The sequence below is a fragment of the Notolepis coatsorum genome, assembly GCF_963971535.1.
Source record: "Notolepis coatsorum genome assembly, chromosome: 5".
In the NCBI taxonomy this organism is placed as follows: domain Eukaryota; kingdom Metazoa; phylum Chordata; class Actinopteri; order Aulopiformes; family Paralepididae; genus Notolepis; species Notolepis coatsorum.
Genome location: NC_140169.1, coordinates 201,239,515 through 201,266,466, shown reverse-complemented (window position 1 = coordinate 201,266,466; position 26,952 = coordinate 201,239,515). Strand labels below are relative to the sequence as shown.

The following is a 26,952-nucleotide window of genomic DNA, read 5'->3' as shown; positions in this document are numbered from 1 at the left end:
TACGTTTTTCTTATTGATTTTTGCTACCGGGCAGTCTGGTAGAGAGAGAGAGAGAGGAGGAATGGGAAGATAGGCAGAGGAAGACATTCGGCAAAGATCACCGGGTCCGGGAGTGGAACCCGGGTCAGCCGTGTTGCAACATAGTGCCGTATGCGGTGCGCCGCTCGGGCGCCCGGGTCAGCCGTGTTGCAACATAGTGCCGTATGCGGTGCGCCGCTCGGGCGCCCGGGTCAGCCGTGTTGCAACATAGTGCTGTATGCGGTGCGCCGCTCGGGCGCCCGGGTCAGCCGTGTTGCAACATAGTGCCGTATGCGGTGCGCCGCTCGGGCGCCCGGGTCAGCCGTGTTGCAACATAGTGCCGTATGCGGTGCGCCACTCGGGCGCCCGGGTCAGCCGTGTTGCAACATAGTGCTGTATGCGGTGCGCCACTCGGGCGCCCGGGTCAGCCGTGTTGCACCATAGTGCCGTATGCGGTGCGCCACTCGGGCGCCCGGGTCAGCCGTGTTGCAACATAGTGCCGTATGCGGTGCGCCGCTCGGGCGCCCGGGTCAGCCGTGTTGCAACATAGTGCCGTATGCGGTGCGCCACTCGGGCGCCCGGGTCAGCCGTGTTGCAACATAGTGCTGTATGCGGTGCGCCACTCGGGCGCCCGGGTCAGCCGTGTTGCAACATAGTGCCGTATGCGGTGCGCCACTCGGGCGCCCGGGTCAGCCGTGTTGCAACATAGTGCCGTATGCGGTGCGCCACTCGGGCGCCCGGGTCAGCCGTGTTGCACCATAGTGCCGTATGCGCTGCGCCACTCGGGCGCCCGGGTCAGCCGTGTTGCAACATAGTGCTGTATGCGGTGCGCCACTCGGGCGCCCGGGTCAGCCGTGTTGCAACATAGTGCCACTCGGGCGCCCGGAGAACGGGGTTTTATGGGAACATTAACTCTGCCCCAGATTCTCGGCCTCCAAGGCCTAACAAAAATAATAGTTGGTTTCAGGTTGGTTGTCAGTTTGGCCATGGGTAGGTAGGGAATTTATTTTATTTTATTTTTTATTTTTTTATTCTTTCCCACGGCGACTATGGATAGGGAATTTCTTTATTTAATTAACCCTTTCACTGCCACACGACAGAAGGTTAGCCCTTTACTATCACACAACCGACGGCGATGCTCCATCATTAGCATCATTAGCTCCGCGGATGCGGAGCTAATGATGCTAATGATGGAGCATCGCCGTCGGTTGTGTGATAGTAAAGGGCTAACCTTCTGTATTGTCACAGTGAAAGGGTTAACCGGCTGTCGTGTGGCAGTGAAAGGGTTAAAATGTTCACAACAACATGGATGCATGTACTCTGCCAGCATGTTTAATATCCATAATACTAAATGTTTGACTAAGATTTCTATGAAACTTTATTCAAAAAAAAAAAAAAAAAAAAAATTAATATATAATTTTTTTTTTAAACTCATAAAATATATTGGGTCGCACCTAAATCGGCAGGGTCGGTCGGCAACCTGAAACCAACCATTATTTTTGTTAGGCCTCAGTGGACTTGAAATCACTGCTGCTCTTATTGTAGAATGGCATTTTCTCTCTCTTCCTCCTCCCCCCCCCCGCCACCATGCACACAGTTCTCCTGCAACGCGTCAACGTGAAGTGTTGGACTAACTACATATGAGGGCTGCTCGATTATGTGAAGGAAGGGTGTGCTGCGTTTACAACATGAGACAAAGTGAGAGCGACACGGCCCGATAATCGCTCCCCTTTATCTCGACGATCTTGTTTTCATGACTGTGGGAAGACGGAATCCTAATTGAAATTGAAAACCCAAGCCCTACTAACGACAGATTGTCTTCTTCCTCTCTCTCTCTCTCTCTCTCTCTCTCTCTCTCTCTCTCTCTCTCTCTCTCTCTCTCTCTCTCTGGTCACTAAGGGGCATGAGGGGCTTGTCGGAGGCCCTCTCTGTAGTGAGCTGGAGCTGTTGACGGGGACATGGGCCTCTTCCTCAGAGCTTCCAGCACGCTCAACACGACAAGGCCTCTCCTGGGTGACCAGCTCCTCCACGGGACCCAGGCTTCAGCCTCTTCTCTGGCCCCCTGCAGCACAGCAACAACACCCGGTGAGCACACACACACAGCAACAACACCCGGTGAGCACACACACAGACCCATACAGATACTAGAGCTGTCCCTGAAGCCTGTTTTTGGGATTCGAACATTCGCCATGGTTTTTCGAACGGACGTTCGAACCATGGTTTTTAATCATGCAAAAAATTGCTCCTAAATAGTTTTTCTGGTTCAGTACTCCTTTAGTAGTTTTTTGATGCTCTGATCGTCCGCAACAGCATTTTTTTTTTAATACTACATACGTTGATAGTTGCGATCGAGAAATCATTGTTGGATCAAAGTAGGATTGATGTCATATAGTCCTTACCTTTACTAGGAGGTATCCCAAAAAGAATATTCCAATTGTCTGATCACGATTTCCAGTATTGATGTCCATCGGGTCCCTGACATGAACTGGCACAAAATATGCATGGAGTGTGCTGAATGCGTTTCAAAGTGCTCGGATGAACAATTCACTTGGCTTGGTCTAAATTCTCAGCCCGGACGCGTCTATTCTTTTACCAACGAACTTGCATTTTTCCTAGCAGGATTCGGCCGGTATTGCACTCTCAGGGTCTCAGAATGAGTTCCAATGGTAACACAGAGGTCCGTGAGACTGTATAGAATAAAAAAATAGAATAAAAGAAAAACCGATAAACAATTGAAATTTCGAAAACCCGACTATACTCGGGTTTTGGCGCTCAGCGGTTGGCGAGATAACCCGATAGTCGTGGTTGGCCGTGAATGAGTTAACGTTAGCCAGCTAAACGTGCATAGCTTAATTAACGTGCATAACATACCTGTAACGTTAAGTAACTTATGTCCCGCTGGGAAAGTTCAGCATCACTACATACACTTGGTTTAATCCAAACATCCATTCGAAAACTTTGTATTATGACATAAGACTGGGGAGTGTGAGTCACTCAACTTGCTCTTTTTTGCATGATTGATTAATTTCCTGATAATGTATGACTGAAACCTCATCTCGACTAGACTGTGTAGTTGTGTCTGTGTTCGCACGTGACTTTCGATGTATTGTAAACAACACAGTACTGTGATATTCTGATATATATCACATTCTGAAATATATTTTGAGTGTAAAATAAATGTAAAAAAAATTCCAACAAATTAAAAAATTCAAATAAATAAAAAAGCGGAGGTTCGAACCTATTAATTAAGATTTGAATGCCAACGTAACGAACGAACGTTCAAACATTTTGGCTCAGCCCTAACAGATATACACACCGAGTTATGCAGAGTGGTCGGATCTAAAAAAAAATATAAAAAAAAAACATCAGGTAGAGCAGTCTGGTTATCGGAAGGATTTGAGGATTTTCTTTTGAGGATTTCTATTTTTATTTAAAAAAAAAAAAAGTATGATTAAAATATGATGACAGACATTCGAAGCTTCATTTGAAAACTTCAATAGAAGCTTCGAATGGGGGAAAAACAGCCCTAGTGACGGGTCACTAGAGAAGGAGATGACCCCTGTGATGTGTAGCAGACGGCCCCCAGGAGGGCCACTAGAGGAGGAGATGACCCCTGTGATGTGTAGCAGACGGCCCCCAGGAGGGTCACTAGAGGAGGAGATGACCCCTGTGATGTGTAGGATACGGCCCCCAGGAGGGTCACTAGAGGAGGAGATGACCCCTGTGATGTGTAGCAGACGGCCCCCAGGAGGGCCACTAGAGGAGGAGATGACCCCTGTGATGTGTAGCAGACGGCCCCCAGGAGGGCCACTAGAGGAGGAGATGACCCCTGTGATGTGTAGCAGACGGCCCCCAGGAGGGTCACTAGAGGAGGAGATGACCCCTGTGATGTGTAGCAGACGGCCTCCAGGAGGGTCACTAGAGGAGGAGATGACCCCTGTGATGTGTAGCAGACGGCCTCCAGGAGGGTCACTAGAGGAGGAGATGACCCCTGTGATGTGTAGCAGACGGCCCCCAGGAGGGCCACTAGAGGAGGAGATGACCCCTGTGATGTGTAGCAGACGGCCCCCAGGAGGGTCACTAGAGGAGGAGATGACCCCTGTGATGTGTAGGATACGGCCCCCAGGAGGGTCACTAGAGGAGGAGATGACCCCTGTGATGTGTAGCAGACGGCCCCCAGGAGGGTCACTAGAGGAGGAGATGACCCCTGTGATGTGTAGCAGACGGCCCCCAGGAGGGTCACTAGAGGAGGAGATGACCCCTGTGATGTGTAGCAGACGGCCCCCAGGAGGGTCACTAGAGGAGGAGACGGCCCCCAGGAGGCTCCCTGGGCCCTGCTGCCGCGAGAGCCCCACATATGCGAGTGTCAGCGTCCTGGGCGAAGAGCCGGGCCTGGCAGCTCCACATGCCGCGTGCCATCTGGGCACCTGCTGACGTGGCATCATCAAGACGCCGGCGCCATCGCGCAGGGTGGGGGGGAGGGTGTCACACGTGCACATATCTCACCCTGTAACGTGTTAATGGAAGCTTCGTAGGTGCCTCCACTTCTCATTAGCATGGCGGAGCTCTCTCCGCTCCCCCAGGGCCCCGTGTTATCAGGCGGTTCGTTTTCATCGGTTCAAGTAGAGGGGCGGGGTTGGTGCGGTTCTGAGAGGCGTGGAGGTTAAGGGTTCAGAGTGTTGCATTATTACTCAGTTTAGTATAATATCGGGTGATTTGTCATTGAGGTAACTTCATTGATCTGTTTATGAAACGCTCAACAGAGCCTCTGGGCACCGCGAGCCGAGCGGACCATTGAGGGAGGGGAAAAGCAATCTCTTTTTCGATTTCCTCTCCTTTCTCGCTCACTCTCTCTCACTCTCACTCTCTTGTAGGTCTCCAGCTCTTGGTAGACGGCACTCCAAGTAGCCTTCTCTAATGAGGATGTCTGAAACTGTCACTGTAAAAGAGACCAGCGACACTATGAGAGGCCTGGAGACGGAGGAGAACTACGCCGTCGCCGCCGTCACAGACTATGATGCCGGCAGCGGCCTGGGGAAGGCGGCGGGCAGCGACGGCAGGGAGCAGCAGGCTGAGCCCCAGGCAGAGGCTCTGCAGCCCCAGACACAGCCCCAGCCTCCGCCTCCACCTCAGCCCCAGACACAGCTTCAGCCCCTGGTCCAGATCCAACCACAGCCTGACAGAGACATGTCCTGCTGCCAAGACAAGAACGAATCTCAGGTAAAAAAAAAAAAAAAAAAAACGCCCCCTCGTGGCCCGGGGTGGTACTGACCGTGGTCCCCCCCTTGCCCGTCAGCCCGTTATGCGTGAATACTTTCGGCAGCCAACATGCCCTTCCACGTTGCTCTGGTTGGCCGAGCGTGCGCATGCGCATGAGCCGCGACAAGCTCCTCAGCCTTCTCAGCCGCTTAACGCAATTTATACAAATGGAAGTATTGATTATGCCGTAACGAATCATTAAAAAAATATACCGTTAACTGGAATATGTTGTTTCTTTACACATATGTTGGATTATGTAATTGGTTTGTCATGACAAACCAATAAAAATCGCGAATTAACCGGTGGCTACAACAACACACAACTACATGCATCATTGTTTACAATGAACGGTGGGGCTGTTGTTGTAGCCACCGGTTAATTCGCGATTTTTTTTTATTTGTTTGTCATGAGAAACCAATTACATAATCCATGATCAAATAGTTCTGAATCAAGAAATAGTTTTTTTTTGTTTTGTTCTGTAACTGTTCTGTTTGTTGTAACTAATTGTCGGAAATTGGTTTTAAGCCATAAATATTGGATCAGATTTTTTTCTTTTTTTAATAAATCAAATCAAATGTATTTGTAAGGCCCGACAACACACGTTAATGTCCCCATGGGCCGTACACGTCTTCTTTAACACTTTAAGGACCAGCCACGAGTTAACTCGTGTTTCAATTCCACCCGTTGAGGACCAGAGCCACGAGTTAACTCATGGCAAGTTGTTATTGTTTTATTCCATATTAATAAACTGATCAAGATCCCGGATCGACTCTGCAGATTTACCCGCCAGATTTAAATCGGCGACATGCAATACCGCCATCGCTCCACTGCAGTATCATTGAGGCCGAATGGGGGAAACATTTTTTACTGTCTGGGGCGTTTCATATGAGCCTGGATCCCAGCCGAACATCCTCCATCTTTGATCACGTTACGGAACGCAGATTTCAGCCTGGAATAATGGGATTTATGATCAGCCAATGGACATATCGATCTACCAGATGCCGATAAATAATGACGAAATGCTGCCGGCGATCACATGGGCTGACGGTAGGATACTATTCACCCAAATTACAGCCGGATTGGACATTGTTGTAACACGCAAGCGATCGATCAGTGAATATGGCTACTTGAACTCACACTGTATTGCTAATCAATCATTTTCATCCATAGATGCTCTGTAATAGTCCGGATGCTAAGCAGTTTGTTTTATTTCATTCGTATATATACAACAGAAATGGCGTTTGATATAACGTGACTAGCCTTTAGCCTCATATCTAGCTTCCCAGAAAAAAGACGAGACAAACTGCGATAAAGCTTATATTCACGACGCTATAAAATGACAACCAACCGATGGATTTTTATTTTCTTTAAGCCATTATGAAGGCACGGTTTATGCACTCAAGTGACAATGAGAATGGACAGATAGCAATACTATAAAGTATATATATAGCTGTTAGAAAGTACATCGGTTTGTTGACAAACCCTGGTCGTCCAGAACCATATTACACTGCAAACCGTGGTTGCCAATGTGTTAAACAAGTCAAGAAGAAACATCACTAAGTCAAGAACAAAACACCATAAGGTCAATTTTTTTTTTATAAATTCAAAATAAATGAATGCAACACTCCCAGACATACCCCACGCAAAGGTAAGGAAAAACTCACTAAAACCTAGCAATAGAAAAAAATGCACCACAGGCAATGTGGAGGAGAGAAACCTTCGAAGGGCCATTCAAGGGGGGATCTCCCTTCTTATATGTCGGTGATAGTAGTGTTGCTATAAAACAGTTGGTAAGCATGCACCCATGTGTGTAGTGAAACACAGATGAGTGCATGCGATAGCAACTGAACATTTTGAAAGATTAAAGATGGAGCTGATAGCGGATCTATTTCAGGCACAGGGGCGGCGCAAAGAGGGTTGCGTCCTCCCGGTCTTGATCACGGGACGTTCAACATTCCGGTCATCACTCCGAGACAGGGAGACAGGGAGACAGGGGAGGCACGCAGAGTGTGTCGCATCCTCACCCAATAAAATGTAAAAGTGAATTGTATCCCTTTGAATGCCCTTTTAAAATGAAAGATTGTGCTTGGGAAAAGTACATGAAAATCCGTAAATTTTATTTCGCAATATTTGTGGGAACCGTGGTATGTGTCAAAAAATTTTTAAATCAGACCGATACCGACGAATAAATAAGAAATCACCGATATGAGAGTCGGGTTTGGGGGGGGGGGGGGGGGGGGCGGGGGTGCATGGTGTGTACCACGAGGGAACTGAAGGTATGTGCGAAAGATTTTTTTTAGGGGTCTGGCTTGCGGGGGGGGGGGGGGGGGGGGTCAGCGCTCTTGTAATGGCGGGCAGAGCAGTATAGCAGGAGAAATAATTGCTTTCCGATACAGCTCAGGCTGCGGGGCCCTGGGGAGGCTGCTGGCAAAGCACAACCAATCAATTGTCAGATAATTGAGTTATGAGAACCTGCAGAGGCGGGTCCCTCCTCAGAACCAACGCTTGGTTATTATATGCTGAAGGTTAAGGTTGTGGGGGGGAGGGGGGTTGTGCGCCGTCCAATCCCCCCCTTCTCCCTGACAGCCAGCGCGTGAATGGGCTCCTCCCCCGACGCCGTGACATTTCCCCCGCGCCCTCTTTTGCTTTTTCTCTTTTCAAGAGCCCTGATCCTCCGCCGTTCGGGTCGTTTTGTCCTTTCATTTCATCGCTCGAGTCGGCTCTCTGAGACGGGGCCTCTCTCTCTCTCTCTCCTTTCTTTAAAAGGAATCTTAGTCTCGTCAGTCCATGTGAGAGCACCGCCAGGGCCATTCATTCCTTCCTTCCCCCAGTGTGCACCATGAGGGCCATTCCTTCCTTCCTTCCCCCAGTGTGCACCATGAGGGCCATTCCTTCCTTCCCCCAGTGTGCACCATGAGGGCCATTCCTTCCTTCCTTCCCCCAGTGTGCACCATGAGGGCCATTCCTTCCTTCCCCCAGTGTGCACCATGAGGGCCATTCCTTCCTTCCTTCCCCCAGTGTGCACCATGAGGGCCATTCATTCCTTCCTTCCCCCAGTGTGCACCATGAGGGCCATTCATTCCTTCCTTCCCCCAGTGTGCACCGTGAGGGCCATTCCTTCCTTCCTTCCCCCAGTGTGCACCATGATGGCCATTCCTTCCTTCCTTCCCCCAGTGTGCACCGTGAGGGCCATTCCTTCCTTCCTTCCCCCAGTGTGCACCATGATGGCCATTCCTTCCTTCCTTCCCCCAGTGTGCACCATGAGGGCCATTCATTCCTTCCTTCCCCGTCTGCTCGATGACAGTCTGGCCAGACGGTGGAAAGCCAGATAATCTCTTGTCTCAAATCCCGGCTTAGCTGCCGACTTCTCTCCTGTGTCGGTCGGTGGGGGTCAGAACCGATGTCTTCTCTCCTGTGTCGGTCGGTGGGGGTCAGAACCGATGTCTTCTCTCCTGTGTCGGTCGGTGGGGGTCAGAACCGATGTCTTCTCTCCTGTGTCGGTCGGTGGGGGTCAGAACCGATGTCTTCTCTCCTGTGTCGGTCGGTGGGGGTCAGAACCGATGTCTTCTCTCCTGTGTCGGTCGGTGGGGGTCAGAACCGATGTCTTCTCTCCTGTGTCGGTCGGTGGGGGTCAGAACCGATGTCTTCTCTCCTTTGTCGGTCGGTGGGGGTCAGAACCAATGTCTTCGCCGCCATCTGTCTCCTCCACTCCACTTTGCAGCTTGTGTTCCTCGTTGTACACAACAAGGTTCCGTGTTCTTCCTCCCGAGTCTACGATTCTACGAGTAGCAATTATAAGGCCCTCTCTCTCTCTCCTTTCACTCTGTCTCTCTCTGTCCCCTCTCTTCTCTCACTCACTCTCTGCTTTCTCTCTCTGCTCTCTATTCTCTCTCTGCTCTCTATTCTCTCTGCTCACGCTGCTCTCTCTCTCTCTTTCTGTCGCTCTCTGTCCCCTCTCTCTTCTCTCACTCACTCTGCTTTCTCTCTCTCTACTCTCTATTCTCTTTCTGCTCTCTCTCTCCCTCCCTCCCTCCCTCTCTCCTATCTCATTCAGCGAATGATGTCAAGTCCCTAGACGATGTACCTGAACCAGACACTTTGAGGCTAAGAAATGATAGCTGCATGTATTAAAAACTCTGCAGGGTGTAAAAGGAACGACAGACTCGAGGCAGCTGCTACTGAGGTTTATATTGCTGCCGTCACTCTATGGAACGGTGTCGGCCGGAATGGGAAACGAAGACTGCGTTTATCTATAAGTGCACATGGAAAAACCAACCAATTTCAATATAGGCCAATGCTACAGGTTTTTGATATATTTCTGATTAAGGCTGAGACGATATGCCATTTGGAAGAATCGATAAATCGGGACAAAATTATCGATATATATATCGATATTTTTATTAGTATTAAAAGAATATAAATTATTATTATTTAACTAAAACATGCCACAATACCTAGTATTTTAGTATAGTATAAAGTATTTAAAAAAAAATTACACATGCAAAAAAATCGATAAGTGATGCCTCGATTTCATACAGTTATCGATAAGTGGTCTCAGCCTTACGATGGACCACTTTCAATATAGGCCAATGCTACGTTTTCTTTCATATCTTTCTTTTTTTCTTTTTTTTTTTTTGGTCTTTTTCCCCCTCCATTTTCCTCCGATTTTCTCCCATCCCAATGTTAGTCGTATGCCAATTCCCAGTCCCTTCCTGGTCGCTGCGCACTTACCCCCCACAGTCAGATCATCTGGGAGAGTGGAGGCTACCACGACCACGTGCTTCCTCCGACACACGTCCAGCCAATCACCGCTTCTTTTCACCTGGCAGCGCGGATTCTCATCGAGAGGGCGTAGCGTGTGGGAGGACCACACTATCCCCCTCAAGTCCTATCCGCGCTTAGCAGGCGCCCCGACCGAACTGTAGGAGTCGCTGTTTACAACGACCCGGACCCACCCCGCCAGCTTCTCCCACCCTCCAATACAGCCAATTGTATTGGTGCAGACGGCCAGCCAAGCTGGTGACAACCCCGGAGCTGTGAGCTCCGGGGTTGGTGACGAACGCAATCTCCGCTCGGCCACCTAACCGCCTCTTTCATATCTTTCTGATACGATGGACCACTTTCAATATAGACCAATGCTACGTTTTCTTTCATATCTTTCTGATACGACGGACCACTTTCAATATAGGCCAATGCTACGTTTTCTTTCATATCTTTCTGATACGACGGACCACTTTCAATATAGACCAATTCAAGTTTCAAGTTTCTTTAATAGTTGTCATACAGAAGTACAGAATACTTTTATACAAAATGCTTCTCACTGTTACGCTCCAGAGACTGTGCAAGACAAGATAAGTATGAAATCAAATAACATAGTATAGCATGTAAATTAGAAGTAAAAAATAAAATAAAATGAGGTCACAGTGTTCAGTATAGACATATGTACAATGTTCGATGCAGAATAGACGTAACTGAGTTACCATATAATATACAATACTGTGCAGTTTTCAATCAATGTCCTATCAAACATTCTGGTACAGTCATTACCAATTTGCAGCAGGAGCCTCTGAAGAGAATTCAGTGAATTCAGCTAATGATAAGGGAACTACACTCCTTCCCAGAATTCAATGTGATGTCAATGTTAATTTCAATGACTAATTCACACCATGAAACAAAGGCCCAGCAGGGAACAATTACAGCTGAATGGGGGTATAGTGTGACTGATCAATACAGGCAACACACACTTTGATTTGATGCCATGCATATACACACACTAGATAGACAGAGGTTTAGATATTTAGATAGATATATAATAGAGAGAGAGAGATAATAGAGAGAGAGAGAGAGAGAGAGAGATCATCACCGTGATGCGCGCTTGAATGAACTGCGAGATAACTCGTACACGCTCTCTGCCATACAGTAGTTGTGTTGTTTTAGCGCGACGTGGGTACATACACGGGCCAGGATGAAAAGCTTAAGCATGTTAGACTACTTTTAATTCATAAATTAACGTTCGGTCGGGTCCGCGTGTATTCTCGACAATGATAATAATAATGCAGGACTATTATTATCAACGACATACAGTGAGAAACACAACCCCCCCCCCCTCTCGCGCTGAAGAATATGCATATTCATAGGTGTTAATATCAGTGATTAACACCTATGCGCTGTTTGTGTGTGCGCGCGTGCATGTACGTGACGCGTTGTAGTTTCGGGGAATACAGGGATATTTAGAACTATACAATTTAGCAAGAATTAAACATATTTACAAGTCGTATTATGTTTAGCAAGTAAGGATACATATAGATTACACTATATGCACTCAAAATTGTCTTTGTTCTATTTTTACAGATTTTTGAAAAACGGGACTTCCTGAGCATTTGTGAGAGATTCTAATTCTTTTGTTCTCCGCCCACGGGAGCAATAAGCCCTGTTGACTCCTAAGGGTTAAGTGAGTGTGGGTGTGTGTGCTGTGTGCATTTGATGGTTGTTGCATAGTGTTTATTGTTCGTTTAGCAGCCTGATGGCCTGGGGATAGAAGCTTCTTCTGAGTCTTTCTGTGCTCTCCTTAAGACTCCGGTATCGCTTGCCTGACCGCAGCAGTTCAAAGAGGCAGTTGTTCGGGTGGCTCGAGTCCTTAATAATTCTCTTAGCCTTCCCCTTGCACCGCTTGTTGTAAATGTTCTGGAGGGTGGGAAACCCCCCTCCAATTGTGCGTTCGGCTGAACGTGTCACTCTTTGTAGTCTGCTACGGTCTTGTGCAGTGCTATTCCCAAACCAGGAGGTGATGTTGCCAGTCAGGATGCTCTCTATTGTACATGAGTAGAAGTTCCTAAGGATCTTCTGACTGACTTGGAACTTCCTTAGGCGCCTGAGGAAGTAGAGGCGTTGTCGTGCCTTCTTCACAACACTGTCCATGTGTGTGGTCCATGTCAAATCCTCGGATATGTGGGCTCGGAGGTACTTGAAACTGTTCACTCTCTCAACCGGTGCCCCGTCGATGCTGAGGGGGCTGTAGTCCTTGACCCCCGACCTCCTGAAGTCCACAATCATCTCTTTTGCTACGTTTTCTTTCATATCTTTCTGATACGACGGACCACTTTCAATATAGACCAATGCTACGTTTTCTTTCATATCCTTCTGATACGACGGACCACTTTCAATATAGACCAATGCTACGTTTTTTCCCTTGTCTGAGTGGATTTTGTAGACGAGAATGAAACAGTTTTGAGAGCAAACTCACGTTTCATTTATTTTTTTAATGTAATTTCACTCTGTCTCTCAGTCATTGATTGGTCAAGGCGTCCAAGCCTTACACATGCATACAATGCTGAAGCAGCAGCTTTTCCTTCATCTGATCCATTGTTTTGTGTCGTTGCCCACTGTACAGCGCCAAACGCCCGGACAGTCAGGAAAACGGGCCAAGGTACAGTGGCAAAAAGGCATGTCTGTAATGGAGTGTTTGCTTGGTTGGACTCATCTTAAATTTAATCAGATGCTGCATTGATTTGGTGTGTTTTTTTTATTTTATTTCATAAATTTTGTTTGGCTTGCATTTTTATTAATCTTTATAAAAAAAATGTTAAACTTTTTTTAGGATGTTATTCTTTTGGTAGTTTTCAAGCATGTGGATTTCAAATATCCTAATGCATCTTTAATCAGAATTGATAGCGATTTAACTATTTCACCCTGATGGTAAATATAAGTGCATGATGAACTCGGAGGAAAAACAATAATAGGTCTCTCCACTCTGCATCATTTGTGCTTGCGTTGCACGGGAATTTGAATTCCTTCTTTATTTATTTTTCTTCTCCTTTTTAACAAATTGTTGGTTCTGATTTATATAACTCCCTTCGTAGCACTTTTGGTTTGTGGTGTTGAAACTCTTCTCTTACCTACACCATTCTTGTCTTCTTAACCCCCTACCGCTCTCCCCCCAGTCTAACTCAAAGTTAAAGTTAGTTCGGAGCCTGGCTGTTTGCGAGGAGTCCTCTCCTCCCCCTATTCCCACTGATCAGCCTCAAGAACAACAGGTAACCCCCCCACAACACCTGCCTTTCAACACACAACCCACCCAGTCAAGCTGGGGTCCCACCCCTCATTTCATTACATTTTCATGTACCTGAAAATCACATCATAGCCTAATGCTGAAGCAGCCAAGAAAAGGTGCATAGGAAATTTCTGATTGCTGATCCAACTTTCTTCTTTACCTTTTTCTTTCTTGCCTTCTTTCTCTCTCCCTCTTTCTTTCTCCTTTCTCCTTTCTCTCTCGCTTTAAAAAAAGATTTTTTTTTTAACCATTGAAAGCGGCAGAAGTTCATTAACACTGACTGCCGGGGGTTGTGCCCATCTTATACCACTCTGCCAGCTCTGTAAGCCTATGGAGATGTTTACCTTCTTTGCAGGGCTATAACTTTTTAAATTGCATTGCTATATTGACATTACTATGGCCCATTCAACATCGGTTATCTATCGTTCAGGATGTGGGAACGTTATACTTTTTCATTCATACATTGTTGTGTTAATACCTTCGAGAATATAAGTATGTTTTTAATCTTTTCTGCTGTAATTCCAAAAACGCTAGTTATAGGCCCAAACGCATATGATAGATTATCGATTGGCGTTTCTTTCCCATACACGCTATATTTAAAAATTCAAATGTATATGATCGGTATACATTATGCTTCATCATGCGTGGAGGAAAGGGGGGGGTTGTTTATAATTATATTATGAAATTATAATCATCAGTAACGGCTTTGTGTAGTATGGGTGGATATATTGATCAGACTGTTTGCAAACAAGGAAATGCACAATCGGGTTGAAAATAACGTTAGTGTCCCCTTATTGTGCGCCAATGATACTGGAGGACAAAGACCCCAATTATTCAACGCTGATCACCTAGATCCATTTCTGGTTTGTATGGCGCAATAAACGCCGAAATCATATTGATTATTGTGTTATGGCAGCGATCCATATGTACTATAGTGTCTGTCAGGAGTCCCGTAGCGAGATGTGACTGCCGGAGGAATTTCCTGACACTTCCGGTTTTTGCGAGAGTGTAACTCGCCCGACCATCCACCAGGCGGCGGTATTGAGCCGTTGCAGTCACATCTAGGGTCCCGCTGGAGTCCGGAGGTTGGCTGGATGAATTATGAATGCCATGGCGAAAAAATTAAATATTGATCTAAAAAAATGCTGTACAGCGATGTTGGCGGTCAACGCATGGTGGGCAATAACGCTGAAAAGCGATTTTGGCGACCAATGTGTTAATGCTTAACGGGTTAAGTACAGTTACTTCTGTATAATGTCCATAGCGCCGCCATTCTTCACCAGATTGAGACGCCGTTTTTGGTAGACATTCACAGAAAGGTAAACAAACAATATACCTTGTATTTTATGGCAATAACGTTCGACCCGTGAGATATAATCACGAAAATAACGTGAATATTTTTTGCATATAATATTTTCAGCAGCTTTGACAGCGGTTGGTGTGAGCCGAGTAGTGTAGTTTTATGAGATTTCGACGTCCATCGAAAGCCCTGGGTCTCGTCTTTCTTAGGACTACAACGATTTCATGAAAATCATCCGTTTTCCGATGCAATGCGCCGAGATCTTTATAAACTCATATTTCGCTAATAACACTTAAAATCATTGGTAAACAAACGTAGTGTTGAAAATATACAGAAACGCAACATTAATTAATACAGACTATTCATGTATTTATGACGTGAAATACACAGTGGCCCGATATCGGGCCGATCGGGCTTAAATTATTAATTTATTTATTTTTATATATTTTGTTTCATTTAAGAAGCAAATGCTGGAAAGTAAATGCAGCGGTCAAATCTACTGGACGATGACAAGCTTGTATAGAACACTTTTTTCTTTTCGAAAGCAGGGCCTCCTAACGACGCCCAGATAACTTGATTTCATAGGAAAACGGCGTGGCACTCATCAGATGTAATGAAACCAGGGGGGGGGGGGGTGGAACATTGAAAAATAATGACTATAAGCCTGCTAAAAGTGTAAAGCCAGGACTGCCTCAGGCACATTTAGTCCGCTGAACAAGTGAATGGGATTTAATTTCTCGATTTTTCTTTATTAAATTTTTTTATAAAAAGAAAAAGCTGTATCCCCACTCTCTATTCACCAGCCCTTTGAGACGTCAACCCCCCCCTCCCTCAAAGCAACCCCCTCCCAGCCACCATTCTCCCGATGTAAACATTAGCCTGCAGCTTTCCTCCCCTCTCTGCTCCGAGTCCGCTGGCGTCACGGCGTGTGCTTGTTCTACTTTGCTCTACTTTTGTATCGACTCTGAAAAGGGAAATAGTGGAGGATTTTTTTCTTATTATTTTTCCCCCTCCATCCAAATTAATTCTCAATCAAAGAAAGAGAGGGTGGGGGGGGGGGGGGGGGGGGGGGGGGGGGTGGGTGGAGAGAAATCTGCTCCGGGTCCCAGGCGCTCTGGAGGGTCTGAATTGTTCGTACCAGAGGGTGGGACGAAAGGCTTTAAACCGATGAGACCTCGTATATGGGCTTTCTCCCATGCCGCCCTGCTGACAGAATGTGTTTAGCCCCGAAGGCCAGTACTTAAAAACAGGGTTCACGGAAGTTGGGGACGGCCCTTAGTAGCGACGAGTGACACAGGCTCAGTAGTCGAGCGTCTGCTCTTAAGTTGCTTCCAAGAAAATAAGTAGTTGCGGTTGCAGTTCCTTTCCCTCCCCAGGTGGTTCAGTTGTGGTGGAGCTGTCCGTTTATCGTCCAATTTTTACAGTTTTGCTTTCTCCAACCCTGTGTCCACCAGAACCAGCCCGCTCTCTCTCTCTGGGGTGTTAACAAGGCCTCGTGTCTGTCTTAGAGAAATATACTTCTAGGTGATCATAGATCAGATGGGTGCTATAGTACTCTTGTTCAGATTCAGATTCCTTTTATTGTCACATCATTCGGTACCTTTTACAGTAAAATATTTGTAGAAATTCACTTTGTTGTGGTTCCTCGACCGTAGCAGCATCCAATATAATTAGGGAAGTCCGATATTGGCATTAAAATGTAATGTCGGAAATGATCGGTATCTGTTTAAGATTTTTTTTACATTTATTTAACCTTTATTTACCCAGGCAAGCAAGTAAGAACAAATTCTTATTTTATTTATTGTCAAAAGTATGCATAATGTTGTGTTAATTAAGAGATATGTAATGTTAATATATCTGTATCGGTATCGGTTGGTATCGGAAATTAAGAGTTGGACAATATCGGATATTGGTAAAAAAGCCAATATCGAACATCCCTAGATATAATATAAAAGAAAATAGCATAGGATAAAATAACAGCACAATGACTATATAGCCCAGTGAGCATGCTTGCATTTATAGTGTCATCCCTTCCATTAACTCGTACCATTGGGAACCTCCAAGAGGAGAGTTTGGTCATTGAAAGCCGCTGACATGAACTAAAATCAGGTGATCGTTTTCATTACAATGGACCGCACCCTTCCTTCTCCCCACATAGGATGAACTCCAGGTCCAGCTCACGCAGTCTTTCGACAAAGAGGAGCCGCCTCCCGTCAAGAATGAGGAAGACCAAGACAAAAGTGCTGAGAAGCTGGAGAAGACGGACAAAATGCCAAGGAGGATGCTATCGAGAGGTAGACGTGTGTGTAATGTATGTTGATGGAAAGTTTAATTTCATTTCAAACCTTTTATTTAAACTCGAAAGGCAACTGAGGTTTCCATAATTTACAGTCACCCTCTTCACAACTGAAACAGGCTAGGTCTCAAAAAACACTTGTCGATAAGGTTGCTGGAACCGTTTCTTCCTCTGCCGAAGGAGGATTGGTTAAAGGCCTGTTGGGTGAATGGCAGCGGTGACCTCAGTTTAGGTTGGTGACAGCTTTGATGAGTTATTATTGCTGGAACTGTCTCTTGGTCCAGCATGGTTTCGATAAGGTTGCGGTCCCTATTGTGATGGTTTCAGCTGTCCCCACTGTGAACTGTGCCATAAAGCAGTGGGGCCGGCGGGCATGCATAGGCATCGAGATGGAGGAGTCCACCTTGAGAAACAACAAAGGGATAGATAGATATAGGTGGGAGAGAGAGAGAGAGATGTTGTGTCCTCTGTATTTTCTCACTACCAGCCATTTTTTCCCCTTTGTTCTCCTATCTGCTTCCATTTTAAATTTTTTTGCCTGTTCTTAAAAAATATTCACATTCACACCGATGGCAAATGCAACCTTTTATTTTATTTTTTTATTATAATTTATTTTTCTCTCCAGCTTGTCTCTCCTCTTCAAATTTTTCAATATCCGACATTTTGACTTGTTTCTTCCCTCTTGTTTAACAATATTTTTTCATTTAGTCTTTCTTTAAGTTGGTTTAATATTTTCAAAGAGAATGGTCGGGGGGGAGAAATCATACTCTTTAACCCAATAATTTACACTGTCAGAACCACAGTTCTCCCTCACATAGCTTACCTTTTCACTTTCCTCCCGCGTAGCGGAAAGCGTGCTTTCACCCGTTCCCATGGTAGATTAGGGTTATACCCGAGTACATTTTTAGAATTTTGGTTTCTGACTCTAACGCCACCTCACTCGACCAAATCCGTGCCTCGGTTCTCGAGTTACATGACTATGTCAGGCAAGCGTCTTTTTACGCGGCACGCTTCAGATGACCACCCCGGACTCCCGACGCTCCAGAACTGCCAATCATCCGCTGATGGCAAAAATTATTGGTCAGCATTGTAGTCAATGAGTGTAGCTTTCCAACGATACCCCACGTGGAGGGGGTGCAAATACAGGAAATAGGTGAAAGTTGACGAGCGAAAACGAGAAGGAATCACACGGCCAGATGAACAGCCGTGGATGAGGAAATGGATTTTCAAGAGCTTTTTTTTTGTCTCTCTCAAAGAGCCATTTCTGAATGGATTTTTATCAAATTTGGACCTGTACTACATAAGACTTCAGGCTATGGATCCGTGGTGTTTTCCAGCTTATACCTATTTTTATATTTATATATATATATATATATATATATATATATTAAGGCTGTCAAAGTTAACGCGGTATTAACGCGTTATCGCCCGATTCTATTAACGGTAGGGATGTCCCGATCACGTTTTTTTGCTCCCGATCCAATCCCGATCATGTGATTTTGAGTATCTACCGATACCGATATTTCCTGATCCGATAAAAAAAAATGTAATATCTTTTTTTTTTCTTTTTTTTTTCAACAAACATGACCATGTTCACGTCTTAAACTCATACTGAGGCCTTAGTTTTGGTTTTAAATTGCATATCATCATTCATTTATTTATTGTCACACAGAGCAGAAGAATTTGGCCAAAACAAACCAATAGTATCCAGCTGCAGAACGGCAGACCAGCCACACTCTAAGAAGGCCTCAGTATGAGTTTAAGACGCGTGTGTGATTACTCAGCCCTTGTGTGGGTGAATATAACAAGTTCCTAACGTTTTCTTTCCCCTATTATTTCATGCACACTTTATTCATTGTTTTAAATTATTATTTTCTTAAGTTATTTTGTGCATCACTCTGTTTTGAATTTGATGCTAATGTGCAATGCATGAGGGTCATCCTTTTGTGTTAAATGGCTGCATAAAGCAAGCATTCGTTGACTCGCATGTTGATAAGAGTATTAAAACTTGGAACTTGAAAAAGATCCGTTTTAACCCTTTCTCTGCCACGCTTATGTACATCCTTATACCATCCTCTGCCAGCTCTATTTGTCTATGGAGAAGTTTGCAGGGCTATAACTTTTTAAATTGTATTGCTAAATTGACATTACTATGGCCCATTCAACGTCAATTATCTATCGTTTAGGATGTAGCAACGTTCTACTTTTTCATTCATACTAAAATACGGTCTAAAGTATAAATATGTTTTTATTGTTTTCTGCAGCATTCTGCAGAACGTGATTTATAGCCCTAAATGCATTATATTGATGATCAAATACAGTTTGATAGCGATCGGCGCCAGATAAAAAAATTCAAATAGACGTGCTTCTGGAAGTTACTACTTATCATCTGATGTTGACCGGATGGGGGGTGGGGGGGGGGGGGCGTTTATCATCAGAACAGTTTGTATCGAACACGGTAAAAATAAACGCTGAAACTTACCCCAGTCTCCTCGGGCCGTTGGGCGATGAGCGTGGAGCAAAAAGATTGCTATTATGGGATGTTGAAATATGCGATCCATCTCCAGGTTGTATAATAGTATATACGTCCAAATCATGTTGTTTATCGAGTTATTGGTAACGGATCGCTATCCATTGTGTCGAGCTCGAGTCCCGGGAGCTATAGCGAGTGGTCGGACCGAATTTGGATGAGCACCAGTTTCCGTTTCCGGTTTGCTGTTTGGGCGATCCGCCGATCCGCCACCAGATGGCGCTATTGAACCGTTGGAGAGTTGAGAGGGGATCAACAGTAGATCTCAAGTCTCCGCAGGAGAAATATGATTGCCATCACAGATTTTTTAAATATTGATCTCAATGACGTGTTACGGCGTCATTGGCAGATTAATCATGGCGGGGAATGACGTGTTACGGCGTCCTTGGCGATTTAAAGGGTTAAGGTTAAAAAAAAAAATGCGATTAATTTGTGATGGACAATCATGCGATTAATCGAGTTAAATATTTTAATCGATTGACAGCACTAATATTATTTTATATTTTTATATAATTTCAACTCAAGTTCAGACCTCTGTTACTCTATTTCATTAGCACAAAGTGATTTTCCTTTTTAGCATTACTAACTTCAGAATGTTGTCTTTCAAAAGAGACCAGGCTCATGCATGTGCTATAAGTATAAAGATAACCTTTGCAAAAAAAAGTATGCAGTCCTCAAGTTCAAGTAAAAAGAAAATGGCCACTTTTCTGCCGGCCTGTTAAGAGGTTAATGGAAAACAGTTCTGTACGAGCAGGGCAGCTCCATATTCCCTTTGAATTTTTCAAAAGTCCAGTTCAATCTTACTCTAGAACAAATCACAAACAAGCAAGGCAGCTGTCTCTTCCTTTAAGCCTTTCTGAACAGGTCAGGTCGTATATGAACAACTGAAACGGGTCAATATTTCCTGACTCGCTGTCTAAACGTCCCGCCTAGGCCTGCCGCGATGAGCAATAAATCGATTAATTGCTGCGATAATTAAAATGAATGCAATGATTTTGACGGGCGCGATTAATTGCTATTTGCGCGTTTGTTTTAATGAGGCGGAACCAGTGCCCCTTGTCAGTCACTGTCCGTGTTGGGAGGCGGGCCGCTGACGTTACTAGAGTACAGCACGGGAGCTCCGTGGGGCAACGCCATAGCTTAACTACATTTCTCAATAGTGTTGCTCCTTTTAACCAAGTAGCATTATTTGTAGTGTAACGTTAGCTATTTTTAGACCCAAGTAGTTACTCGCTACTGCTCGGAAAAAGCTGGACTGCTAAATAAAGATGAAAGATAGAGCTTTGATTCTCATTCCATGCTAACAACATTAGCTAAATAGCTAACAAACGAAATACAACATATAGCATAGCTACAAGTACAACACAGAATAACGTTAATACAATTACATGCATCATTGTTTACAATGAACGGGTGGGGCTAGTCAAAGGACTGGACACGGGGACAAGTTAAACATGAATTAATTTATTATAACACTCCGGTAGTTTCGAGTCGTGCTGCAGTGCTTACGCACCACAGCTATTCTATTATATACTGCTTTGACGCTTCCTCCTCATCGTTGATTGCCTGTAGTAGCTGCATCTAACGTTAGTAGCTAACGTTAAAACTAACCTAAAGTTAGTTGTTCACCAACAATTTGTTTTATCATTAGCTCAAAAACAGAACCGGACTTGTCGGCTCATAGGTTCTGCTTAGGATAATCACAACAATACTTCCGGTACGGTCGGTGGGCTTCAAAATAAAAGTCTAAAACACCGGAAAAGACGGAGCGGTGGGCTTCAAAATAAAAGTTTTGGGAAATAAATTTCTCAAAAAAAAATCTCTAACCGGTCGCAATAATATTGCTTATCGCGATATTTTCGGGGGCAATTAATCGCCCAGCAAAATGTGTTATCGTGGCAGGCCTAGTCCCGCCTATGGGAAAAACAACAAACGGGTCATACAGACTAAATGGACCAGTTCTGAATGGACCCTTATAGAACAGAGCAGTGCCTTAAAAAACGTTGAATTTCTAAAAGTCCAGTCCCCCCTTACTTCGGGACTGTTGTTTGGGGTACCCCTTAACACTTTAAGTGCCGAAAACGTGTTTAGGCGTCTTTCCTAGCCATGCTAAAGTTGCCGAGGACGCCCTAACTCGTCTTTAACACTTTGGGTGCCGGCCAAAAATCCGGAAAATGACTGTGGGTTGCCAGGATTCCTGGGCGATTCTAGCATATCTCATGATCTTAGCGGAGCTATTTCTATATTTTATATTATAACTATGGGGAAATGGTTGGGCTCATTTGAAGACGACAAGTTGATGTACACAATGCAAAAAACCGTTTGTTTCTGCATGTCTTCGTTCGTTCACAATTACAAGTTAAAAAACGTCAACAAAAGATAAAAGTACAGGTAAATTCTTTAGAACAGGAGTTACAGGCACTTTTATGAACGGTGTGCCGGCGGGGTGATAATAGGTACTGAACGTGTTATAAAGCAATTTAGACTGGGATGGATGGATGGATGGTTTGATTGATTGATTGTTTGACAGATTGTTTTATTGGTTTGATTGATAGAATGTTTTATTGTTTTGTTGATCGTTTGATTCATAGATTGATTTGTTTGATTGATTGATTAATTTGTTGGTCGTTTGATAGAATGTTTGATTGTTTTGTTGGTCGTTTGATTCATAGATTGATTTGTTTGATTGATTGATTGATTTGTTGGTCGTTTGATTGATAGAATGTTTGATTGTTTTGTTGGTCGTTTGCTTGATAGAATGTTTGATTGTTTTGTTGATCGTTTGATTCATAGATTGATTTGTTTGATTGATTGATTACTTTGTTGGTCGTTTGATTGATAGAATTTTTGATTGTTTTGTTGGTCGTTTGATTCATAGATTGATTTGTTTGATTGATTGATTAATTTGTTGGTCGTTTGAGTGATGGAATGTTTGATTGTTTTGTTGGTCGTTTGATTCATTGATTGATTGATTGGTTTGATTGATTGGTTTGATTGATTGATTGTTTTGTTGGTCGTTTGCTTGATAGAATGTTTGATTGTTTTGTTGATCGTTTGATTCATAGATTGATTCGTTTGATTGATTGATTAATTTGTTGGTCGTTTGATAGAATGTTTGATTGTTTTGTTGGTCGTTTGATTCATAGATTGATTTGTTTGATTGATTGATTGATTTGTTGGTCGTTTGATAGAATGTTTGATTGTTTTGTTGGTCGTTTGATTCATAGATTGTTTGATTGATTGATTGGTTTGATTGATTGATTGTTTTGTTGGTCGTTTGCTTGATAGAATGTTTGATTGTTTTGTTCGTTTGATTCATAGATTGATTTGTTTGATTGATTGATTGATTTGTTGGTCGTTTGATTGATAGAATGTTTGATTGTTTTGTTGGTCGTTTGATTCATAGATTGTTTGATTGATTGATTGATTGGTTTGATGGTCGTTTGATTGATAGAATGTTTGATTGTTTTGTTGGTTGTTTGATTCATAGATTGTTTGATTGATTGATTGATTGGTTTGATTGATTCATTGTTTTGTTGGTCGTTTGCTTGATAGAATGTTTGATTGTTTTGGTCGTTTGATTCATAGATTGATTTGTTTGATTGATTTGTTGGTCGTTTGATAGAATGTTTGATTGTTTTGTTGGTCGTTTGATTCATAGATTGTTTGATTGATTGATTGGTTTGATTGTTTTGTTGGTCGTTTGCTTGATAGAATGTTTGATTGTTTTGTTGATCGTTTGATTCATAGATTGATTTGTTTGATTGATTGATTGATTTGTTGGTCGTTTGATTGATAGAATGTTTGATTGTTTTATTGATTGTTTGATTCATAGATTGTTTGATTGATTGATTGACAGTCCGACTGACTGATAAACTTGAAATGCAGTAATACTATTATATCGATCAGGTGGGAATATATTGTATTGATCAGGTTAGTAGATATTGTACCGATCAGGTATTATAGATCATGTGCATGCAATAAACTAAACAAAAAAACATTTTGACTGTTTCTCATTCATGTACTGTGCATAATCTGCTCCTGTGTTGTAGACACTGTGTTGCTCTGTACCTACCTGTTTTCCAATTTATTCGTCCATACATGATAAACACATTCATAAAGTAATAATATCTTGTATTGATAATATATCAATTAGTTTCACCTGGAAATACTACTACCTCATCAACCACCATGCCTGGCGCTAATGAACAAGTAAGTTATAACTACTGGTGTAGGTCCAGAAAACATTATTATAAAATACAGAATACTTTACAATGCAGAACACTTGAAACTTTGATGCCACGAACATTTTTATTGTAAAATATGTTCAATAAACTGGGTGACAAGTCATCAGTACCAACCATTGTTGCTGTGCATTATATGCTGGTAACATTCACAGTATAAAATTATGGTAATTTACCAAGACAATACCTTATAAAAAGTGAACACTGGCTGATGATAACCAACCATTGTTTCAGTGCATTTAGGAGTTTAATGATATAATAATGATGGATTATTTAGAAGTAATCTGTACTTCTGTGTGCCGGATTATTTAGAAGTAGTCTGTACTTCTGTATGACAACTAATAAAGAAACTATTTAGAGAAATCCCTCTTTGTGTGGTACAGAGTGAAGCATTTGTCACGATGCAGGGGGACTTTGCACGATGTGCAAAAATATCTGGTCTCACTCCTGATGCCACGCCTACTGCAGACACGACATTTCCTACACGGTAGCTTTTTCTTGGGGGTGACTTTGTATGCAACCATTACATGCTTCACAAAGCCACCCACTAATCTGCTCTGCGGGTCCCCCAGTGGGGCCCTAGGGTCGACACGCCCCACCTGCTCAGCCCCTGCCTCCTCCTCATCCCCACCCCCTGCCTCCTCCCCTGCCTCCTCCCCTGCCTCCGCCTCCATCTCCGCTGTCACCCCAGGAATCTTCTTCTCCTTACCGTCTGTGTAGGTCCGCGCCACAGCCCTGGTGAACCGGAAGAGGTTGTAGTAATGCCCTTGTGGGTGCTTTTTTTTGTACAAGACAAAAGCATTGAAGATACATATTTGGATCAGATACATCACAAACTTTTTGGTCCACTTTCCAGTCTTACGTGTAACCGGATAGTACGATATATTTTGATCCAGCTGATCGACGCCGTTCATGAATTTATTGTACTCCATGATTGATGATGACTTGAGCATCTCCACCCTCAGCGCTTTGCCCTTCTGCTTCTGCCACACCATCGCCTTTTCCATGGTGTCCTCGTGGAAGCTGCTGATGGTCTTCACGATTCTCTTATCGCGCCATGCCACGATCAGGACCTCCTTGTTGTTGACCGCAATGCGCTCCCCTACACCGATGTCACGTTTGGTCACGTTCTTGATGATGGCTGGCTCGCCCCGGTGCTTCCTGAGGGTACCACAGACGTCGGTCCTCAACTGTCGGAGCCTGGCGGACATACGTACCGAGTTGTAGAAGTTGTCCATAAAGAGCGTATAGCCGGCCCCAGACAGACGTCCAAGCAGACCGACGACCGTGTCCCCCAGGAGCGAGCCTTCCCGACAATATGGCTTAAATGAAAAGCAATATCCTGTGCGAGATTCGCACAGGAAGTAAGACTTGATACCATAGCGGGTGGGCTTGTTTGGGTTGTAGACCCGGAAGGTCAGGCGGCCTCGCCATGCCATCACCCCCTCGTCAATGGCGAGCTCGCGTTCAGGCTGGTACAGCTCCTTGCACCTCGCGTTTACATGGTCAACAACACTGCGTACTTTGCACAATTTGTCTCTAACTTCCAGGGAAGTATTGTCCGCAAAGTGGAGGAATCGCCAGATCAATTGAAACCTGTTGCGTGGCATGGTCTCAGAGTAGTACGGTGTGTACATCATGTCGTCAGTGGTCCACGCGAGGCTTCCGCAGGACACTGCTAAGGAAATTGAGTCCGAGGAACTTCTTCAGCTCCTTCAATGTGAGGGGCTTCCAAAGCAGTGCCCTGCTACTGGTTAGCGTGGGGTCCAGCCGGGCAATGGACTGCTCAGCGTAGAGGTTGGACTGGGCAACAATGGAGTTCAGAAAAGCATCTGTCAGGAACAGATCCATCCATTTCGCAGGCCGGTAAGATTTGAGTGCCTTGGTGTCCTGGAGCAACCCCGGTTGGGCTGTGAAGGGGATCCTTTGAGGCACCCAGCCCTCACGAGACCAGGCATTCTCCTCTTCCTGGCGGATCGCAGCCCTGCTCTTCGCTCCTCCGCGTCGCACGCCACGACCTGTCAATTATACAAATATACTATAACACCCCTACTGTAGACATTCATATGCCACGTAGTTACAAACTGTGTGTGAGTGAATGAGTGAGTGTGTGTGGGGTTCAGATGTCAGAGCTGGACGTGGTGTGGGGGTCAGAGGTCAGAGCTGGAAGTGGTGTGCAGAGTGAGGCCAACTTACCGCTCTTAGATGTGCGTTTCCGCCCTGCAACGGGTTCCGGCATGTCCAGACTAGCATCCAGTTCTAGAATCACATGATGTAATACATTACACTAGGGCAACGTATTGTCATTGTATTTACCACCATCACCACCAGGCCAGGCCCTGCAGCAGCCAGTCACCACCAGGCCCAGGCCCTGCAGCAGCCAGTCACCACCAGGCCCAGGCCCTGCAGCAGCCAGTCACCACCAGGCCCAGGCTCTAGCAGCAGCCAGTCACCACCAGGCCCAGGCTCTAGCAGCAGCCAGCTACCACCAGGCCCAGGCTCTAGCAGCAGCCAGTCACCACCATGTACAATTACCTGCAGGAGTAGAATGTGATCCTATGTCATTGCCAGTCTCAGCGTCACTATCTGCAGGGTCTGCGCCAGAATCTGAATTGGATTAAATTCATTCAGTAAGTAAGTCTCATAAAACACAATGGTAATACATTTACACATACATAAATGTAGTTAGTACATACCCAAGCATGTTGGTGTATTGGCCCCAGATTCGGTGTCTGAGCCTGTATGAACACAAAATAAATATGCGGCCATTGTACATCAAAGCATGTACATGTGTGTGTGTTGTAATCAATGGAATTTTACATATGCTACACAACCATGCATTTAAATATAGGCCTCACCATGTGCCCATGCCATTGTGTGTGTGTATGTGTGTGCTGTAATCAATGGAATTTGCATATAGAGGCCTCACCATGTACTGCGAAGTTCAAAGGTGTTGGAGAGGATTCATGCCTTTTGATCTTGTGTGTGTGTGTACACACACTGCACACACACACACATACACACACATCAAAGGGCATGGGCACATGGTGAGGCCTGCATCTACACACACACACATCCATACAACCTAACGTGTAGCAGCACATGGTCATCAACTATATCGATTTGAACATAAAACAATATTCACATTGCAACATGACATACCACGTCGACCACCACCACGTCGTCCCATGTCTGACTCGTGTGATATGCAGGCCTCGCCATAGTTCAAATGTGTTTGAGAGGGTTCATGCCTTT

The 26,952-nt window shown here is 44.6% G+C and overlaps 1 protein-coding gene across 2 annotated transcripts in view; it reads left to right on the top strand.

Moving 5' to 3' along the window:
- Positions 1-26,952, top strand: part of r3hdm1 (R3H domain containing 1) — a 205,484-nt gene that overhangs the window by 85,993 nt on the left and 92,539 nt on the right. For both annotated transcript variants that reach the window (XM_084314657.1, XM_084314656.1), the window contains exons 2-4: positions 1,918-2,103; positions 4,893-5,238; positions 16,786-16,921. In XM_084314657.1, coding sequence (XP_084170783.1) covers positions 4,936-5,238; positions 16,786-16,921 — 439 coding nt within the window. In that variant the 5' untranslated portion in view covers positions 1,918-2,103; positions 4,893-4,935. The remainder of the gene's footprint in view (positions 1-1,917; positions 2,104-4,892; positions 5,239-16,785; positions 16,922-26,952) is intronic.